The sequence below is a fragment of the Enhydra lutris genome, unplaced genomic scaffold, assembly GCF_002288905.1.
Source record: "Enhydra lutris kenyoni isolate GAN:26980312 unplaced genomic scaffold, ASM228890v2 scaffoldscaffold3, whole genome shotgun sequence".
Taxonomy (NCBI): Eukaryota; Metazoa; Chordata; class Mammalia; order Carnivora; family Mustelidae; genus Enhydra; species Enhydra lutris.
Window position 1 is genome coordinate 83,453,997 of NW_019154087.1, and position 18,626 is coordinate 83,472,622.

General features: G+C 37.0%; 1 protein-coding gene across 1 annotated transcript in view; it reads right to left on the minus strand.

Moving 5' to 3' along the window:
• Positions 1-15,200, minus strand: part of LOC111156768 (ADAM metallopeptidase domain 28) — an 81,134-nt gene extending 65,934 nt beyond the window's left edge. Inside the window, exons 1-4 of the mRNA XM_022517838.1 lie at positions 15,052-15,200; positions 8,594-8,697; positions 2,083-2,159; positions 456-534 (exon numbers count right to left, since the gene is read on the minus strand). Of these exons, the coding sequence (XP_022373546.1) occupies positions 456-534; positions 2,083-2,159; positions 8,594-8,697; positions 15,052-15,103 (312 nt within the window). The 5' untranslated portion in view covers positions 15,104-15,200. The remainder of the gene's footprint in view (positions 1-455; positions 535-2,082; positions 2,160-8,593; positions 8,698-15,051) is intronic.
• Between the last annotated feature and the right edge of the window lie 3,426 nt (positions 15,201-18,626).

An 18,626-nucleotide genomic window follows, 5' to 3' on the forward strand; every position in this document is an offset into this window, starting at 1 on the left:
ACTCCTCACATGACTTCACACAGCCACCTTTCTAAATAAGAGTCAAGAGTAAAAAATATTTAAGGAAAACAGAATTCTATAATTCTGTTATTGAGGATATAATCTTGAATTGGAGACACTATATAATCTAGAGAGGTGATCGGTGCTGACTAAGAACACTAGATGTATTCAATTCTTCACTCTTCAAATGAAAATGAGAAGCTCCTCCCACTCTCTTATAGGGACCCCCTGAAGGGAAGCCCACATAACCAAGGGGTTACCATGGTTGTCAAGGAATGACTTTGTTCTTGTCAAAATGTACAAATATTAGGGGGTGTATTAAGAAATTACTACTTCTGGAAAAAGCACCATCGTTGTAAACGCTGTTTCATTTTCACTATTTGTCTGGCAATGACACTGCCCTTGGGTGTACTGGTCACACCCCAAATGACAGTGATTCTAGGATACTGTTTTACCATTATTTGTGGGCTTGTGGTGACCTCCTCTCCAGTGGAATTATAATGTGTTTCCATGTAACCTGGTGCAAGGAGATCCCTGGAGGAAAAAAAAAGAAGAAAAAATTTCATGGTTACTCATGCTAATTGAAAAGTGCATTGGTCAAAGTGAAAGCTTCCACTGGTAGTCTAGGAAAGCTTTTAACTCCTAAGCTCCTTCTCCTAAGCCCTCAAGTGGAGTCCAAGCATGAAGAGGATGCTTACAATGCAAAGATTGAGGGAGCTGAGTCTTTGGCATTCCTGAGTAGTGTGGACATTCCTAAGTAGTGTGGAACAGTGTCTGCTTTCTCATCAGACTTTGATACTTCTCTGAGGGGAGACTTGAAGAAGGAATGGGACTGAGAAGGGTAGAGTTGATTTAAAAAAATGACTGAAAAGAACAGCGTTCCTCATCAGTTTGCGATAACTACATTTCACCCAGTCCTTTTCAGTTCCCAGGGACTGCTAACAACTGTAGCAGTGGCAAGTTTCGTGGTCATTGACTTGCATTTGGTAGGTAGGGCCCTTCTGCCATCTTCACTGAGCTTCTCAGAATTCTTTCAATTACCTGACAGCACATAGGAGTCTGGATATACCTTTTAAAGAGGCAGGGCAAGGAGAAAAGGAAGTAACCAGTATATGTTAAATTCTATCTCTGTGCCAGCCACTGAGTTAGACACCTTACATGGATCATTTGTTTAATCATTTCTGCAGTCTGATAAGGTAAATATGACTTGCTTCATTTTTCAGATAAGATTACACAGTTTGAGGGGCAAAAGATCATATCTAAGTCTGCCTAAAGTCCACACCTGTACTATTTCTATTCTTCCACACCATTTCCAAAGTCCAGGCAGTTGTGATTTTTGCAAATGGCAATAGTTTATTTGAGGAAAAAAAAATCTTGCTGTATTATATAGAATGGTTTAGGGATTGAAAGAGCTTGAAAGCACAGAATTAGGGGAGAAAACTACTTTTGAAGTCATCGAGATATAGGATCATCAAGATCTGAGTCAGAATGGAGGCAGTGAAACTTGAAAGAAATGTTGAATGTAACTGACCTGAATGCGGAGAATGAAAGAACAAGAGGACAATATAATGCATGAGAAAGTGGGAGGATTAGTGTGTAGCTAGATGGAAGGAGCACTGGTGTGGGCATCAGGAAAGCCCAGTCTGGTTTTACCACTAACTTGTTCTTTAGTCCTTGAATTTATTTAATTATACATGTCTTTTTTTGTTTTTCCTGATGGAAATAGTTGCAAATTGTTTTAAACCCTAATCTTTGAGTATTAGAATAATAAACCACAATAATGTAGGGGGAGATTTAAAAATCTGTCTGCTTTTTCACAGAATTTGATACAATTATATCTCATGCATTATATTTTATTACTAGAAGGATCCAAACACTAATAAACTGTTATTTTACTCAATGTGTTTCCACTACTTTGGTAGAAACAAATATTCACCAACCCCCCTCCCCCAGGCCAGTTGAGAGAAAAAAACTTATTAGCATAGGTTTTCGAGATCCTTAAGCAGAAAAAGCCTCAATTAGCACATTTTCCACATACTAACTTGCTGTCGGTAAGGATATATCAGAAATAAAAATACTTACTTGTTTTTTTTCAAGTAAAGCACTGCAATTTTCCCATTAACTGTAATTTTATACTTCAATTCAGTTTCAAATTTTTCCTGCAAAAATGCACAAACATTTACTGGTCATTATAAACACACACAAATATTCATTTGGCTGTGTTCATCTTTTTAATCATTGGCAAACAATGCCTACTTTCTTTTTTTAAATTTTTTAAATTTTTTATAAACATATAATGTATTATTAGCCCCAGGTACAGGTCTGTGAATCGCCAGGTTTACACACTTCACAGCACTCACCATAGCACATACCATCCCCAACGTCCATAACCCCACCACCCTCTCCCTCCCCCCTCCCCCCAGCCCCCCTTAGTTTGTTTTGTGACATTAAGAGTCTCTTATGGTTTGTCTCCCTCCCAATCCCATCTTGTTTCATTTATTCTTTTCCTACCCCCCAAACCCCTCACGTTGCATCTCCACTTCCTCATATCAGGGAGATCATATGATATTTGTCTTTCTCCAATTGACTTATTTCACTAAGCATAATACCCTCTAGTTCCATCCATGTCATCGCAAATGGCAAGATTTCATTTCTTTTGATGGCTGCATAGTATTCCATTGTATATATATACCACATCTTCTTTATCCATTCATCTCTTTCTTTAATGGTAGTCTATATAGTTTATATACCAAATGTCTGCTTCTAGCCTATTTTAACAAATCAAACAACTCTGCCATCAGAATAGACAAATTATCTGAGACCTTTCTATCCATCCATCCACCCAGCTATTTTATAAATATTACTTGAGTGTTAGTTATATGCATGACTCTACTCAGTTCTGGAAATTCAACTCTAAGCAAGAAAAATTGACCCCTACTGTCAGAAAGCTTATAATCCTGTGGAAAGACAGACAATAAAAGTGATTTATGTTGCATGATAAGGGATATAAATATGAGTGCAATGTAAGCTGTCTAACATCTTAAGGTCTGGAAAGGCTTTCTTGAGGAAGTACCATGCAAGCTGAGATATGAATTAGCCAGGTGAAGCAGAGTGGGGAACTTATTTGAGAAGAAGGAATAGTATGTCCACAGACCCAAAGACCTCAAAGACTCCTACTGATGATTTTTGGTCTGAAGGTATTCTCATGGCTAACTGGAGGTCAGAATGTGGACAAAACAACAGGTGTATGTATTCAAAATCAGAAAGAAATTAAGATCTCAAGACTTCAGAAAGAGAAAATATCACCTCAAGCAAACCTCATGTGGAAAAGGAGAACCGTTTCGAGATTTAGATATACAAAAAGAGATACAAAAGACTGTATGTTAGAGAAGATGCTATTGAGTACTAAATTCTAATTTTATTCTATAAAACAGAGTTATTAACCATTGTTACACTCAAAATCTAAAAATTCACTGGGGAGTGCCACAACATTGTTATTAAAGAGATCTAAGTATGGCCGACCAAATATGATGGAGTGCTATTTCCTCTGCTGGGCTGCACCTAAGGCCAAGCTTTTCTTCTCTTCTCCCTCTCCTAGCCAGAGCAATACCTGAGTTCAGCAAGGGACAATAGTGCATTAGACACTTCAGGTCAGGAGGATTGTGCAGGGATGCGCCATCTCCAAGGTCAGTTGGAATGGCCCCACTCCCTTTAAATGGTTAGTTATTAGAGTCCTCTCTGATGTCAAAAGCTCCTGGGTATAAGTATCCTATACTGCGGGTCTAGATGAGGAGAGGATGCTGTAATTCACCTCATGTTGATGAATAACAGCAGCTGGGGGGAAAAAAGGCCTGAGGTTTGAAAATCAGTTATGGGGAATCATTGTAACCACTTATCACTTAGATTTAAGAAGGGCCAGATGGAATTAAAATATTAGGAGGATAGCAGATATAATCTTCTTCCCAGAAAAGCCTTCCAGATACCTATTTTCTGTTAGCAATGGATTTTAGTGGATTTTCACCTAAAATGTTATTTGGAGATTATTTTAGAAAAGATTATTGCTTTTGGACTGGAAGTTTTAGCCAGCACTGGCATAGATTATAGATGAAAGGAAACAACAAGGAAGAAAACAAGTCTTTATGAAAGAGGTTGCACTGGGTAATGTGATAACTTCATGTCCCTAGTAGAAGTCCATGGTAGAGAGAAATGCCTGCTAAAAAATAAATAAATAAATAAATAATCAATAAAAAATAAATCTATCCTCCTTGTGTGCAACCTGAGTCCTGAATTATGAATGAGGAGAGGAAAGATACACTTTGATTTGGAGAGTATCCACTAGAAGGCAATGATTAGGAGCCCAAAGAGTAGGGTTAGCTGGTCACAGGGACATAAAAATAAATGTCCTCCAGGAAAAATGCCATGAATAAGGTTGAATGGGTGGACTGGGAAGGTCACTATCCTGGATGTTCCAGGGATGGAAGAGAGAGTGTAAAGTCACAATGATGCCCATAGGCACACAGCAAATAGCAAATCACACCCTAGAAGTCCCAGGAAGGCTTAATGCCAATAGTACAACTGTTGTCATAACATACAGTAAGCTGAGGCCTCCAGGAACCCTGGCAGACCTAGCTCAGGCCTGAAATTGTTCCCAGTCTAAGGGAGGCATTGTGTTGCCAGATATTCTGTTTGGGGCATTGGCCAACAGCACGGAGGTTTGGCCTCTAAGGAAGTGTGTGTGCTCTGGAGGCAGAATCCTGGGAAGATAGGGATTACCTTTGAAGTTAAGTTCCCAACATCAGGGACCTTGATTAAGTATTTGTCAAATATCCACCTATGCAAATATATGGACTACGTACTCCAGTAGTATCTATGCAGTTATGGACAATGTACTGATTCATTCATTCGAACATTTGTCCATTTACTTATTTATGCAACAAATACTTAGTTTTCCTTACGCCATGCATATAAAATATAATTAAAAATATGATAATGAATATGGCATTCACGTTTCTACTCTGGCCTTGAATGTCCATTCCAGAAAATGTTTCAAAGGATCATTTCATTCTAGCTCAAATCTTAAGTAATTGGGCCAGGTGCGATGAAGTCAGAAGGATGAGGCCAGGCTCTTGGAATAGCAGACAAGAAAAGCCAGTGCTTCTGTTCTCTGGACCAGTAGAGGGCACAGTTGCTTAATAATAAGTACACAAGTCCTCCACATCTCCACTGCCTTGAGGAGTGAGTAGTCTAGACTAACTAGATCCCTTGTAACATCTATAGGATGCAGAGATCCCTTCAGTCACATGCAATCCAAAGTCTAGATGTTTCAAGTAATTGCTAATCAATTCCTTGCACAAGGAAGACCAATAGTCTCAACCGAAAAGACTCGAGGATAACTTCTAAGAACTTGGCTTTTATCTATAGGACAGTGTTCTTATTGGTCATAAGCTGTACCTGAACAAAAAGAGAAGATTCTATGTCAAAAGAATGTGCCTTCTGTGTGGCAGATAAGGATGTCCTGGCTTCTCTAACCTATGCTTATGAGACAAGTGTGATGTGGCAGAATTCAGTCACCCTGACAGAGCAGAACTGAAATATCAGACATGCAACATGGGACTTTACATGCATAACCAAAACGGTGGCTGGAATCAGAGACTACAAAGGCTTAGCCCTAGATGATCAGAGGGCAGTGACAAAAGATATAGGGTGTGACTGTCGCATAAAATACAGGACATCAGTTAAATCTGAATTCCACACGAAGTGAATAATTTTCTAAATATAAGCATGTCCCATACAATATTTGAGATTACTTACACTTAAAAAAAAAAAAAAAGCATTCATTGCTTATCTGACATTCAAATTTAACTGAGTATCCTGTATTTTTACTTGCTAAATCTGGTTGTTCTACACACAGTAGAATCTATAGCAGGAGCTGTAAGAATGGAAACTAGACATCTGTGACCAGGGTAAGGAGGTAAAATTCTGAAATACCAGAACATGGAAACCACTGGCTGGGGAAAGCAGGTCAATACTTTTGGAATGTTTCTTTAGTCAGGAATTACTTTTAATGGTTCGATCACATTCTTGCTGTGGGGTACTTCAAAGGCATTAAGCAGCCCCTGAGAACAATGCCGCTTGAATACTAAAAGGCAAACATGTCTGAATTACACATATTTGTGAGATGGCTGAAATCACTCAGTGCTTCCCCCTTTCCATTCTTCATGGCTAATATGTTACCTTCTACTGTCTACAACTGAAGGCAGCAAAGAGAAGTTTGCAAATATATTACACAAAACTCTAAAAATAAAAATGGAATTAAAGTATTCAAGTCATTTAGGCATGTTTTCCTTCCAATCTCTATGGAATTTGGTGTAATGGTTTTATTTCTTTCAAAAGATAAAACTGACATGTTTTGTAGGATTTTTTTGAACCAAAAGGCATTTATGGAATGCTTTTCATAGGACAGGGGTTGAGAGATGAGGGTGAAGGAGGGGAAGAGGCATGTTAAAGACGTAGAAAATACTTTTTTCTTTTTTTTTTAATTGAGCTTGGCCATTTTAAACCAGAAGAGAAGATTAAACTTACACTCACAGACATGCGGGAACATGTATGCACACACACACACACACACACACACGATAGTAAAATCAATATTAAAAGAAAATCAAGAGCCAAATGGTGTAACACTGACCATTCCTGAAGCATGGACTGTTCTATGTTGACTTCACAAAGAATATAAGATGGACTGGGCATTACATAAACGGAAAACATGTTATGTAGGGAAAAAAATCCTTAAAGGGCAGATAAGTAGCAATAAGTATATTATTCATAAAGGTCTTGAGAATACCAAAGCTGACTAAAAAGGAGGTTGTACCAAGAAGCAGAAAGAAGACAAAATGGCTTAGTAAACCATAGCATCAAGCAAAAGAGCCAAGATGGTGAGTCCTAAGAAGTGAAGTGTGGTGAGTTATATAGGTAGTGTCATAATATAATTTTGAGCAGGGACTTAATAATTGTATTCTGCTTTGCTTTTCAGTAAGTTTTCTCAAAATAGCCATATAAGATAAGCATGACTATTATTATCTCAGTTTAAAGACACAGAATTTGAAGTTCACTTGCATCTAAATTTATACAGAGGAAATTAACGATGTTAAGATGTTGAGTATAAACAAGACTTTTCAATTCAGATCCTTTACCCTTCCACTAGGGATCAGGAAAACCTAAAGTTCATCGAGAAAACAACCAGTTAATCGAGTTGTGGACTAGACAAATAATGTGTTTGGGATAAATATCAAGCACAAAGCATCAACTACATCCATGTACGCAACTATTCCAAAAATTAAGATTGATAATCTATGAGATACCAGTAACTACTCTACGGTTTTTCATCAAATTAAGTTGTTCAAAAGCTTAAATTTGTTTTAGAAGGAAATCACTTTATAACTACGATAAAAAACACTGGATGTGTATTCAAATTTTCCTCAAAATATTCAGTGACAAAATGTATCTGGCATTTAAAAATTTTTTTTATTTACTTATTTGTTAGAGAGAGAGCGCGCACACAAGCAGAGGGAGTGGCAGGCAGAGGAAGAGGGAGAAGCAGGCTCCCCACCGAGCAGAGAGCCCAACACAGGGCTTGATCCCAGGTCCTGGGACCTGAACCAAAGACAGACGCTTAACCAACTGAGCCACCTAGGTGTTCTGATATTGACATTTTTAAGAGAATGCTGGAAAACATTTGAGGGGACCATACTGATAAGGAATCCAATGCATAAAGATCCCATTCAAATTTAACAGAAACATTTTGTTGAAAGAATTATTTTGATAAACAGGGTCTACTATGGGTTCTGCTATTATAAATGTTTGCTTTAGAAGAAATCATCTTTTAGGAACCTTATCCAGTGGTGGGGGGTATGTACTCCCAGGGAGTGGCATCTCACAACATTTCTGCAAGTTATTATCTATGTCTCATTTATCTATATTTTTCCTGGCTCCCAGCAGAAAACTTCTGGGTGCAGGTATTTAGAAAATTGCTGAATGAATCACTGTGTTTTAGCTTTTATCATTTGACTAAGAATGTGTTTTTTCATTAAGTAATAAGAACTATACAAATTTTAATAAATTTCTCTTTAGAAAAGACAAAGGTAAATTTTATGTTTAAACATAGTAATTCATTCTAGCTTAATTTTCATCTACAATATTTTGTTTTCTACTTTAATATTTATGGTTTTGTTTGTATGTGTGTACATAGACACATAGATGATCAATCGATAATAGATAAAATAAGTTGTATCTAATCTCTTTGGAAGAATCATAAATTACCATAAATTAAAACTTTAAAGTATTAAAGTTTACTTTTTGTGTGACCATGGGCAGTTTATTTCAATTGTCAGAATCCTAATCTTCAAAATGAGACTGATAATAGAATACTGGGTTATTGTGAAGATTATTAAAAATAAGGTCAAACAACAAATGCAAATAAATGTCTATAATTAAATACATATATATATGTTATAGTTATATATCTATGTGTATATCATATGTAAAATATGTATGTATATTTTTTCAAGATTCTTCATTAAGTCAAAAGCTGTACCTGTTGTTCTGCCTCCTTGACTTCTCTTTTATGTACTGGATGGAGTCTTCTGGGATAAACCACTTCATAGTTCTTTACTCCAGGGAGTTCTTTGATAGCATTTACTGAGGGGGAAAAAAAGTAAGAGAAGATTTAGCAGAGCAGAACAAATAAACAAGATGGTTGGAAATAATCAGCCTTATTGCATTTCTGATGAATAATATTATATACAGAGGTTTAACTGAGTTATGTCAGAGAATTAGTTAAGTGTAGACATAGACAAAATCAGAAGTCCACACTTCCTTTCAAATCTTGAACCTATATCTTCAAATATTTCCCCGCGAAAGTGTTTCTCTATTTGGTAAAAATAGTTCTTCAGGATTTTTTCATCTCTCTTTGCTACCTTGAATCCTCTATAGAGGAATATAGCAAAGAGTACAGGCAAAAAGCTAGTACAGCAAGGCAAAAGCCAAACTAATCTAAGATACTAATCAATGTCGGCATAATTGTGTAGAAGTACTCTGAAAACTACAGTGTTACAAAAATGAAATAACTAATGCATGCCATTTCTGACTCTAATACTTTTTCTTATATTTTCCAATTGTAATGACTAAAACTAAGACAGTAAGAAAAGCTCCAGTATCAGCTCCATAGAATGCTTGGCTTTTGCAATACAGATAAACTTTCTTTTTTGCATACAAAGCATGAAAAAATGAAAATTAGAGAAGTAAAATCTAAAACATTTTTACTGGTCTGGAAGGAAAATTTTTGAGCCTGCAGTCATATTGAAAGAGAACTGAATAGTTATCTCACCCAAACTTCTATCTATATTTTGAATTGTTGTTACAAGTTATTTTTTTAATTTTATTTTTTGAGAGAGAGAGAGAGAGAGCATGAAGGCACACACAAGCAAGCAAGGAGGGACAGAGGAAGAGGAGGAGAGAGAATCCCAAGCAGATTCAATGCTCAGCACAAGCCCAACTAGGAGCTCCATCTCAAGACCCTGAGATCATGTTCTGAGCCAAAATAAAAAATCAGATGCTTAACCAACTGAGCCACATAGGCACCCCTCCACAAGCTATTTTTCAGAGAAATTCAGAGTTTTCCCAACGCTAACACTTAATTTTCTCTTTTCTCTTTTATTTGCTCACTTGATCAGTCCTTGCTCTGGGTAGAGTAATGGGTAAGGAAATGTCAATAAACCAGTTCTTTGGTTTTTCAAGGGGCTACTGGTCTACCCAGAATATATATGCAGTAGGAACTAAACTGTGGCCCCAGCTTCGCAATTGACTAACACTATGGACTGGAAAGGCTTTAGATCTCTGTCTCATGACTAGTGTGCTCTCTAAAGATAATCCCAGCTCATTAAATTACTCAACCCTAAATTCTATAGTAATATAAATTTGCTATTATTGTTGATCTTTTAACAAATACGAGTGAGTATTTCTTTTGTTAGTCATCTTGGATGACTTGTACATTTATCCCAATGATGCTCCAGAGAATATTTATCTTAAAAACTAAAGCAGAATCTTTAAAATAATTGTAGTTATGTCAATTTTTTTTATCATTTTAGGATGACTAAATGCACTTGACCTCTCAAGAGCTATTTACTTCTAACTTCGAAGAACAGAAAAAGTAATGAGCTAAAAACTCATTAGGTCAAAAATGAACAATTAAAGGGATGGAATAATTTCTCTTTCACTGGCTCAAGATTTACTTTTTTAACATTTAAATTCAATTTAATTAACATACAATGTATTATTAGTTTCAGAGATAGAATTTAGTGATTCATCAGTCGCATATAATATCTAGTGCTCATTCCATCAAGTATCCTCCTTAATGGCCATCACCCTCTTACCCCATCCCACAACACACCTGCCCTTCTGCAACCCTTAGTTTGTTTCCTATAATAAGAGTTTTCTGTGGTTGTGATGCCTGGTTGGCACAGCCGGTTAAACATCTGCCTTCTGACTCAGGTCATGATCCCAGGGTCCTGGGATTGAGCCCCACATCAGGATCCCTGCTCGGTAGGCACCTGCTTCTTCTCTATCTGCCATTCCCCTCGCTTGTGCTCTCTCTCTCAAATAAAAAAGTTTTTTTATCATTTGTCTCCCTCTCTGTTTTCATCTTATTTTTCCTTTCCTTCCCCTATGTTCATGTTTTGTTTCTTAAATTTCACATATGAGTGAAATCATATATTTTTCTTTCTCTGATTGACTTATTTCACTTAGCATAATGCCCTCTAGTTCCATCTATATTGTTGCAAAGGGCAAGATTTCATTCTTTTCGATGACTGAGTAATATTCCTGTGTGTGTGTGTGTGTGTGTGTGTGTGTGTGTGTGTATGCATGTGTCTCAAGATTTACTCTTAAAAACATTTCAAAACACCTTAAAACCATGGATTCAACCCTAGAATACTTGAACCTTGGGTTTAGTTCTAATTTATTAACTGTTTGAACAGACACGGCAGATTAAATGATCTTTAAGGACAGTTCAAGCAGTCTATGATTTTATGCAAATAAATACAGAATTCCTCATAATCTTTTTGAGGAAGTGATGATCATTTGGATAAATTTTTAAGTGGGTGTGATAAAATGTCTTATTACATAGTCAAGACTTCAAAAAGTACATAAGTTACCTCAATGACTTGTTGTTACAGAGATAATCACTGGGCATTTTTATTTCTATTTAATTAGTTTTTGGTAAAGTAAAATAATAACATTGTTTTATAAAAAATTATAACAAATTCAAAAATCTAGAGGAATATTATCAATCATTTTATTAACATCGAGTTGAAATGTTTATAATTATTATACTTATTTCAAAATAATAAGATGTCACAAGGTAAGAAAATTACTCTTGCCAGAAATGAACTGATGGTGTTGACACAATTCCCTGGAGCTTCTTGCAAACCCATAATACCAAACAAGCATACCGTAAGGCAACCACATGCTGTCTAGTGTATTGTGTCCATTCAATGCAATTAGTCCCATTAATATAGAGTTCATAAAGCCATATATTCACCAATGTTGCAACCAGAGTAACTCTTCTAAAAGTCTTGTATAAAAAGTGGTTTCATCCAATACACACATTATTCTGAGAGTAAATATTAGTCCAAGTTACCCTGAGGTCATAAAATAATAGCTAATCATAACTGATTCTTTCATAAAAGCAAAAAATGATAGCCCACACAATTTTCCCATTCAGAAGTAGTGAGGGAAAGAGGCCAATCCAACCACTGCAGGTTTTCTTAATATATACACTCATCTAATGAGGTACTGTATTGGCTAACATAACATAATAAAAATTATATATATATACACCCATCTCCATGATTCTAGTTAGTATCCAAATCTTAATGTTTTATGAAATCGGAAATTACCAATTGACTTAAATAAGGAGCCAAGTATGTAAATTAGTGGAGAAATTTTATTCCCAACTCTTTGATAGCTGAGCACTTCCCAATGACAAACAAAATTAATCAACAAATGAACCAGAGTATTTTTTTTTAAAGCTTCTGGGAACCTCTCCTTTTCTTCAGTTTGAAACCAACAGACTTTCAGCTCTTCTCAAACTCTTGCAACAGAGTACATTGTCTAAGAGAAACAGATAGAATTTCTTTTAATGGCTCCAATTTTTATGAAACCAAGAAAGCCCACGAAAGAACGAGACTTGAATTATAACAAATTAGACAGCCGTTAGAAAAATAGACAGACCTAAATATTGTTTGGCTCATTCATTCTTAAGGTTGAGGAAATGACACAGCCTCCTCCCAGCTGAATAACATCAGGCTAATTATTTTGAAGCCTGTGGAATAAACACAACTAACTGCCATCCAGGGATTATACAAATCTGAGATGTAACACAATATGTTTCTACTAATTCATGTAAATACTTGCTTTCTCTCTCCCACAGAACTCACATGTTGGATTACTTCTGACAAGAAAAACTAGATCAAGAAAAATAAAACCATTATTTTGGCTTGGGTTAGGTAATTATTTTACTGTTTATTAGTTTTTAAAAAGTTAAAACGCATTGATAAGATTAATACAACAGGCCCTGGTGTGGGTTGCTACTTTATTTTTTAATAAGTTTGGGGCAGTTTTGGAGTTTAGCTATAATGCATAATATTGGCATTTTCATTTTTGTTCAAATCTGTTCCAAACTCTTTAGAGAGTGTCTTTCCAGACTAAACACATGACATTCAGACCTGGATCAGAGTTTATTCAACATTGACCTCAGATCTGGGCTTCTCTGTATCCCCCTCAAACTATCTGGTGCTTTTAAATTTAGTGTAGTAAAAGTGAGTGCAAACATTGAGGGAAAACACATCCTAATTAAGTCTATCATTTTGGCTAATAAGATTAAATTATAAATACTTCTGAGGGTCATCTAGTCACCTTATGAAGACAAGAAAGGATGGCTAATTTGAAACAAAATAATTTCCAAAAGTACTATATCCCCTAGATATCCTGCTGGAATATCTTGAAGACCTTTCTCTCTTGTCATTTCCCTTATATTCTCCCCTAAACAACTGTCACTTCCCTTTAACTATTTGGGTTTTTTTTTTCCTATGATGAAATCCTATTATTTCTCTCAGGGGACTGTGAAGGACATACAAACAGCTGACCTAATTATGTTTTATTCTTTCATTTCATGTATACAGAAACTGAGCACAAGTCATGGTCTGAGTTGCATATTTTTTTCTTTGGTTTATGGGGGCAGATAAAAAGGAAGAGAAATGCAAATTCCTTTATTTTTTACATTCTGACTGGGAAATAAATCCATGTGGTAATAATATCAATGGGAATAATACCAAGAAGATAGTTGAAAATACAAGATGGAAGAGAGTGGGGGTGGCTCTCTGTTCAAGGTGGAAGATAAGGGATAATTGCCTATATGAACCACTATTCTCACAAAAGACACTGCAGAACCTCTGTTCCCACCACTAAGCCCTTGAAGATCTACAGTTTGAGGCATGATTTCTAAGGAAGCTGTCTCTTGGTGCCATGTTGTGAATGCAAAGAGAGGGGAAAATCAGCTCATATACCCATTTTTTCCCAAGATTTTATTTATTTATTTGACAGAGAGAGAGAGGGCACAAAAGAGCACAAGCAAGGGGAGGGGGAAAAGGAGGAATAGTCTCCCCACCAAGCAAGGAGCCCCATGCGGAATGCTGGGATCATGATCTGAGCCAAAGGCAGACACTTAACAGACTGAGCCACCCAGGTGCCCCCTTATAAGCCTAATTTTACTGAAAAAGCTGTCATGTGGGTGGACTTCAGGGTTATCTATGTGATTTTGTTAATAGAGCCTACTTGATCTTTATGCTGTTGGATAAAGCTAGTTCCCAAACAACTCTTATATTCCAACTAAGTAAAGGATCCCAAAGAATTTTTAGGGATAACACTTTTGGAGAACGTAAGGAAAGAAGATTTCTATTAAGTTTGACTCACAAAGTAGAAATTTTGAGTCAATAACTTAAATGCCTAGTACAGTTCTATATTTAATAATATTAAGTAAAACTTTCATAAGTCTGGAAAACAAATCAGGAAACAAGGGTGGGGAAAATCACTTTTAGTCACAAAGTGTTGAGTGAGTGCAAGGGTGAGGAGAATCTTTCCCTCCCTAATCTTATACTTGTTGATAACCTGCTCCCATTACTAAGTCCCTGCAAGCATTCTAAAACCAAAGAGAAGGTTTGTTATTCCCAGGCACTGAAGCTACTGTGGTGACTTAACTAAGCTCTAGAAATAGAAATAAGCTAAGGAAGTGTTGCCCAATCTAATCTAACCAAAATCTAATTGGTAGATTTCTCAGAAATGGAGAGACATGCTAGAATTGATTTATTATTGAAAAGTAAAATTCCTCTAGATTTGAATTCTTAAATTCAAAATGGAAGTAAATTATCAGCTTAAGCTTAGCAGCAAAATTGTTTTAATCAAGTAATAGCACAATGCTTTGTAATTATTAAATCGGTCAATTATTTATTTCTAACTGACATATTTATTATCACCAGTTATGGAAGGACAAAACACAAAAATGTGCACTCAAAAGGAATAGGACCAGCCAAACTGGTCCGGATAATAACAGCAGATACTTCTGAGAGCCTTCTGCACCAATAGCTAGTCAAATCCACGGCATCTCTACTGCTTTAAAAATTATAATGTGGGATTTGAGGAATTTCACGTTTTGACTCGAAGATCATATTTACTATTTAAATTAAATTATATGAAGTTTCCCCTTTGTTTTCTATGTACTCTCAGATCAGACATAACGATTCAAGATGTCTCCTTGCCTCTCCTTTACATTGAGAGTTTATATCAGTCACACTCCCCCCAAAACAACAGATCCAAACCAGCCCAACTGGTTAGTAAAATTGGCTTAAAAAAAAAAAAAAAAAAACTACTGAGAGACGATGAAAAGCAAGCAGTTCACTGACATATTTACCAGAACCTGAAAAGGAATCAGACACTTACCTGGAACTGGAGAAAGGAGGAAAGTGGTGGTCAGAAGAAGCCCCAGCCACATACTGGGGGAGCTCAGGGGCGCAGCACCTGCCCTTCACGCTCCGAGAGCACTGCTCCGTCTCTCCCAGCCTCCTCTCAAGTGAGACAGAATGACTCCCAGGTTCATTCTTGTCTACTTTGAGGAAGTGTTTACTAAAGGTGTTGCACAACCTTGGAGCTGTGGTCCTGTGACAATGGCACCCGTGGGCAGAAATTCTGGCCGCCTCCAGGCTTTAGGACTCCTCCTGTTTCTCTTTCCTGCTTCCCCACATTCCCCACTCAGAGGTAGCATGTTTCCAGTGTATTGCTATAGCCCAATAAGCTACCTTGACATAACTGGCTTTGATGAACCTTGGTAAATGTGTGTATTTATTATGTATATTATAAATATATATAAATATTTATATATGTATTTGCTATGTTAGCAACAAGTTGTTACAAATGTTCTTCTTCCCTCACATACATATGCTGTCAGTAAAGCAATTTCTAATCCAATCCGGTTATTACATAAAATTCTTTTCCAGTTATCTCGTATTCTATTCTCACACAATGGCGGCTCCAGGGAGCTTGAACTATCCTGAAATAAGAATGTGTGACAATACAAGCTCAAGGTTTATCAGATCCCCAAGGGCATTTGTATCATCACTAACAACCAGGAGTTTGGGAAAGCCTTCAAGTCTCAAAGGATATAATTTCCAGAAAAGCTTTAGGAGCTGTCATTGGTCATAGTGAGGCTAAGCCGACATGTCCAGATATCACATTGTATAACCAATTAAATAGCTAAGGTTGAGTTGCTTTACTAAGTTCCAGATCCTTTAAACTTATTATCATATTAATTGCTATGATACTTCTGTATGATAAATGTCATCACCCCTATTTTGTAGAGTAAAATACCAGCATTTAAAAAGATAAAGGATTCAAAAGATTAAGATTCAGTTATCCTTCCTTTATACAGTAAATAAGATTAAGCAGTTTGCCCAAGATCATTTATCTAGTAAGTGGCAGGAGTGGAATTTGAATTCAGTATTGTGTGAGGTCTTAGTCACACATTCTAATAGCTGACTTATAAACCCAGTCTTACTTCTACTGAGAAATCATACATATATATATATATATGAAATACAAGTACTGTTCCTATGAAATACAAGTTCCTGAGGTTATGACTAACACCAATTCTTGGTCCACTAAAATTAATACTAAATACTAAAATTATTAGTTATTCTATGGATTCCAAAGGATATTTTTGTAATACAGTGATTTTGATGAAAAAGGATTTTTCAAAATGTCATACAGCATCAACTAACAATAACAAGGGAATGTTTAAATCTAGTTACTGAGCCTTTCAGCTAAAAGATTAGGAATATCACAGGTTTCTTTTCTTTTAATTGAAGTTCCACTGCTTTTTCTTCTTCAGAGAACAGAAAGCTTATACCCACTTTTTGATTGTCATGTGATTTCCCCCCATTAATTCTGTGCACGTTCACTAGTACATATTACATGTAAGACCCTGAAATCACAGTTGAAAATAGTCATTCTCTTTGAGATGCTTATAGTCTGGTGAGGGAGATAGGCAAGGACAGTTACCATGAAGATGTGCAAACTGAGTGCTACCTGTATATCATAAGACGCTACCCATAGGGCTAGGAAAGATTTAGGCATGAAAGTCAGAGGCTACCCCTAGCCAGGTAAGGAAAGCTTTCTGGAGGCAGAAACAATGAGGTCAATGAAAAATTAATTATGAGAAAAAGTGAGGACATTATGTCATAGCATGCTAGTTTATGGTAAATACCTTAGTATTGCTGGAGCAAAGAGAGCCTGAAGGAATGGGAAAAGATCCTCTGTCTGGTTTTGTCACTGTGCAAGTGCTGACAATACTGACTACTGACTCCATATTTGGCCCTCCATCTTGTTCATGTTCGTGGGATGACCTCCCTTGGTGCTACATGTTCTAGGCCCCTTGGAAGTTAATGTGTGCCCTGATCAAAACGCAGGGAGGCTTGTTCTGGTCTTCCTAAAGTTGTTTACATAATTGGTAGAGATAATTTTGATTCCCCCCTACTCCTTTGCCCAATGACACCACAAGCTCCGTTAAGTGTTAGCGATCAAGTAACTGGATACAGATTCTTTGACCTCACCGCATGTCTTTTGCATATCTTCTCACTTCATAAAATCTGTAGACAAAAGTTTGGACTTTGTGGGGAATAGCTATGTCACTGTCTGGATTGTTCACCACCAGATTCCCCCATCAGGAAGTTACTCCGAATAGAACTCTGTGTAAACTCTGTGGAGTATCCTGGTTTGTTTTTTGGTCCTCAAGTGTCTTACTGGTTTGGAGGATACTCTAGTGCCCCTCCTCCATCTTCTCACAATGGACAAGCCAGCCAGGAGATTTTAAAAAAAAAAAATCAAGCTTGGGTTAAGGGGCCCTGCCCCAGGGAAAACCCATTGTCTGTGGGGGAAATCCCAAGCTGGACAGCCACCTCCATGTGGGGAGACTTGGCCAGGTTTTTTGAGCACTTTAGACCAGTACATGAGTACAAGGATGCCCTGAAAATGCCCAAGGTATTATTAGATATCCTATCAAAATTGGTGGGGGAAAGGAAATGGAAGAGGGAAAGTGAACAAATTACTTCAGCAGTAGTTCAGCCATTGTTCTGTGCATTACAAGACACCAGAGAAATGAATCATAAGAGACAGCACTTTGAACACTACCTCTCTGTCTCTTTGCTTGTAACAAGTAGTAAAAGGTTCTTTGCTTTCAACACTCCCTTGGGAAGTGTTTGATTTAATGCACTCCAAGCAATGAATCTTTTAAGTTCAGTTACAAATTTGGAGACTCAGATGGGACCTTTGACCTGACCCCTTTAAATTCCCCCAGCTCCCAGCAAGTAATGTAGCAGGCAGCAGCAGCTCACCTGATCAGCTCATCTGTATTGCGGGAGAACCTATGGGAGGGGTGCATAAGAGAATCCCTCTTGACACCTTGTTGGGTCTGTGCACCTCAACTAGCTGAACAGGCTCAGTGGCCACTCCAGACATTTTAAGCAGAGAGTCCTTTCAGAGAATTGAGTGGCTATTACCCTACAAATCAGCTTTAGGGCTCTGCTTCTATCTCAAGCAGCAGGAAAAAGGAACTGTCTGAGGAAGTATTTAAGAGATAGCCCTCTGGGAAAAAAAAAAAAAGAGAGAGAGAGAAAGCCCCCTTGGGTAAATGCACTGGTACATTGAATACATCTGTTCAAGTAGAGCCTAGAAATTCCCAGATGAAGGAAGTCAAAAGAAAATTTTAAGATTACACTGAGGATGATTTTAACACTCAAATGGCCTAAATGAGGTTCTTTTAAAAAATACCTAATGAGTGTATATGTATATCCAACTTGAGAAAGCTAGCTAGTAGACTAAACAAACTGAGTGGGATGCATACTTTGATTGGTACTTGGAAGTGTCTGAAAACACTGACAGGATAAAATGGAGCCAGATGGGTAGATCAACCTATAATGTCATTTGGGTTGCAACCCAGTTCCTTGAGGGATTGAAAGCAACTG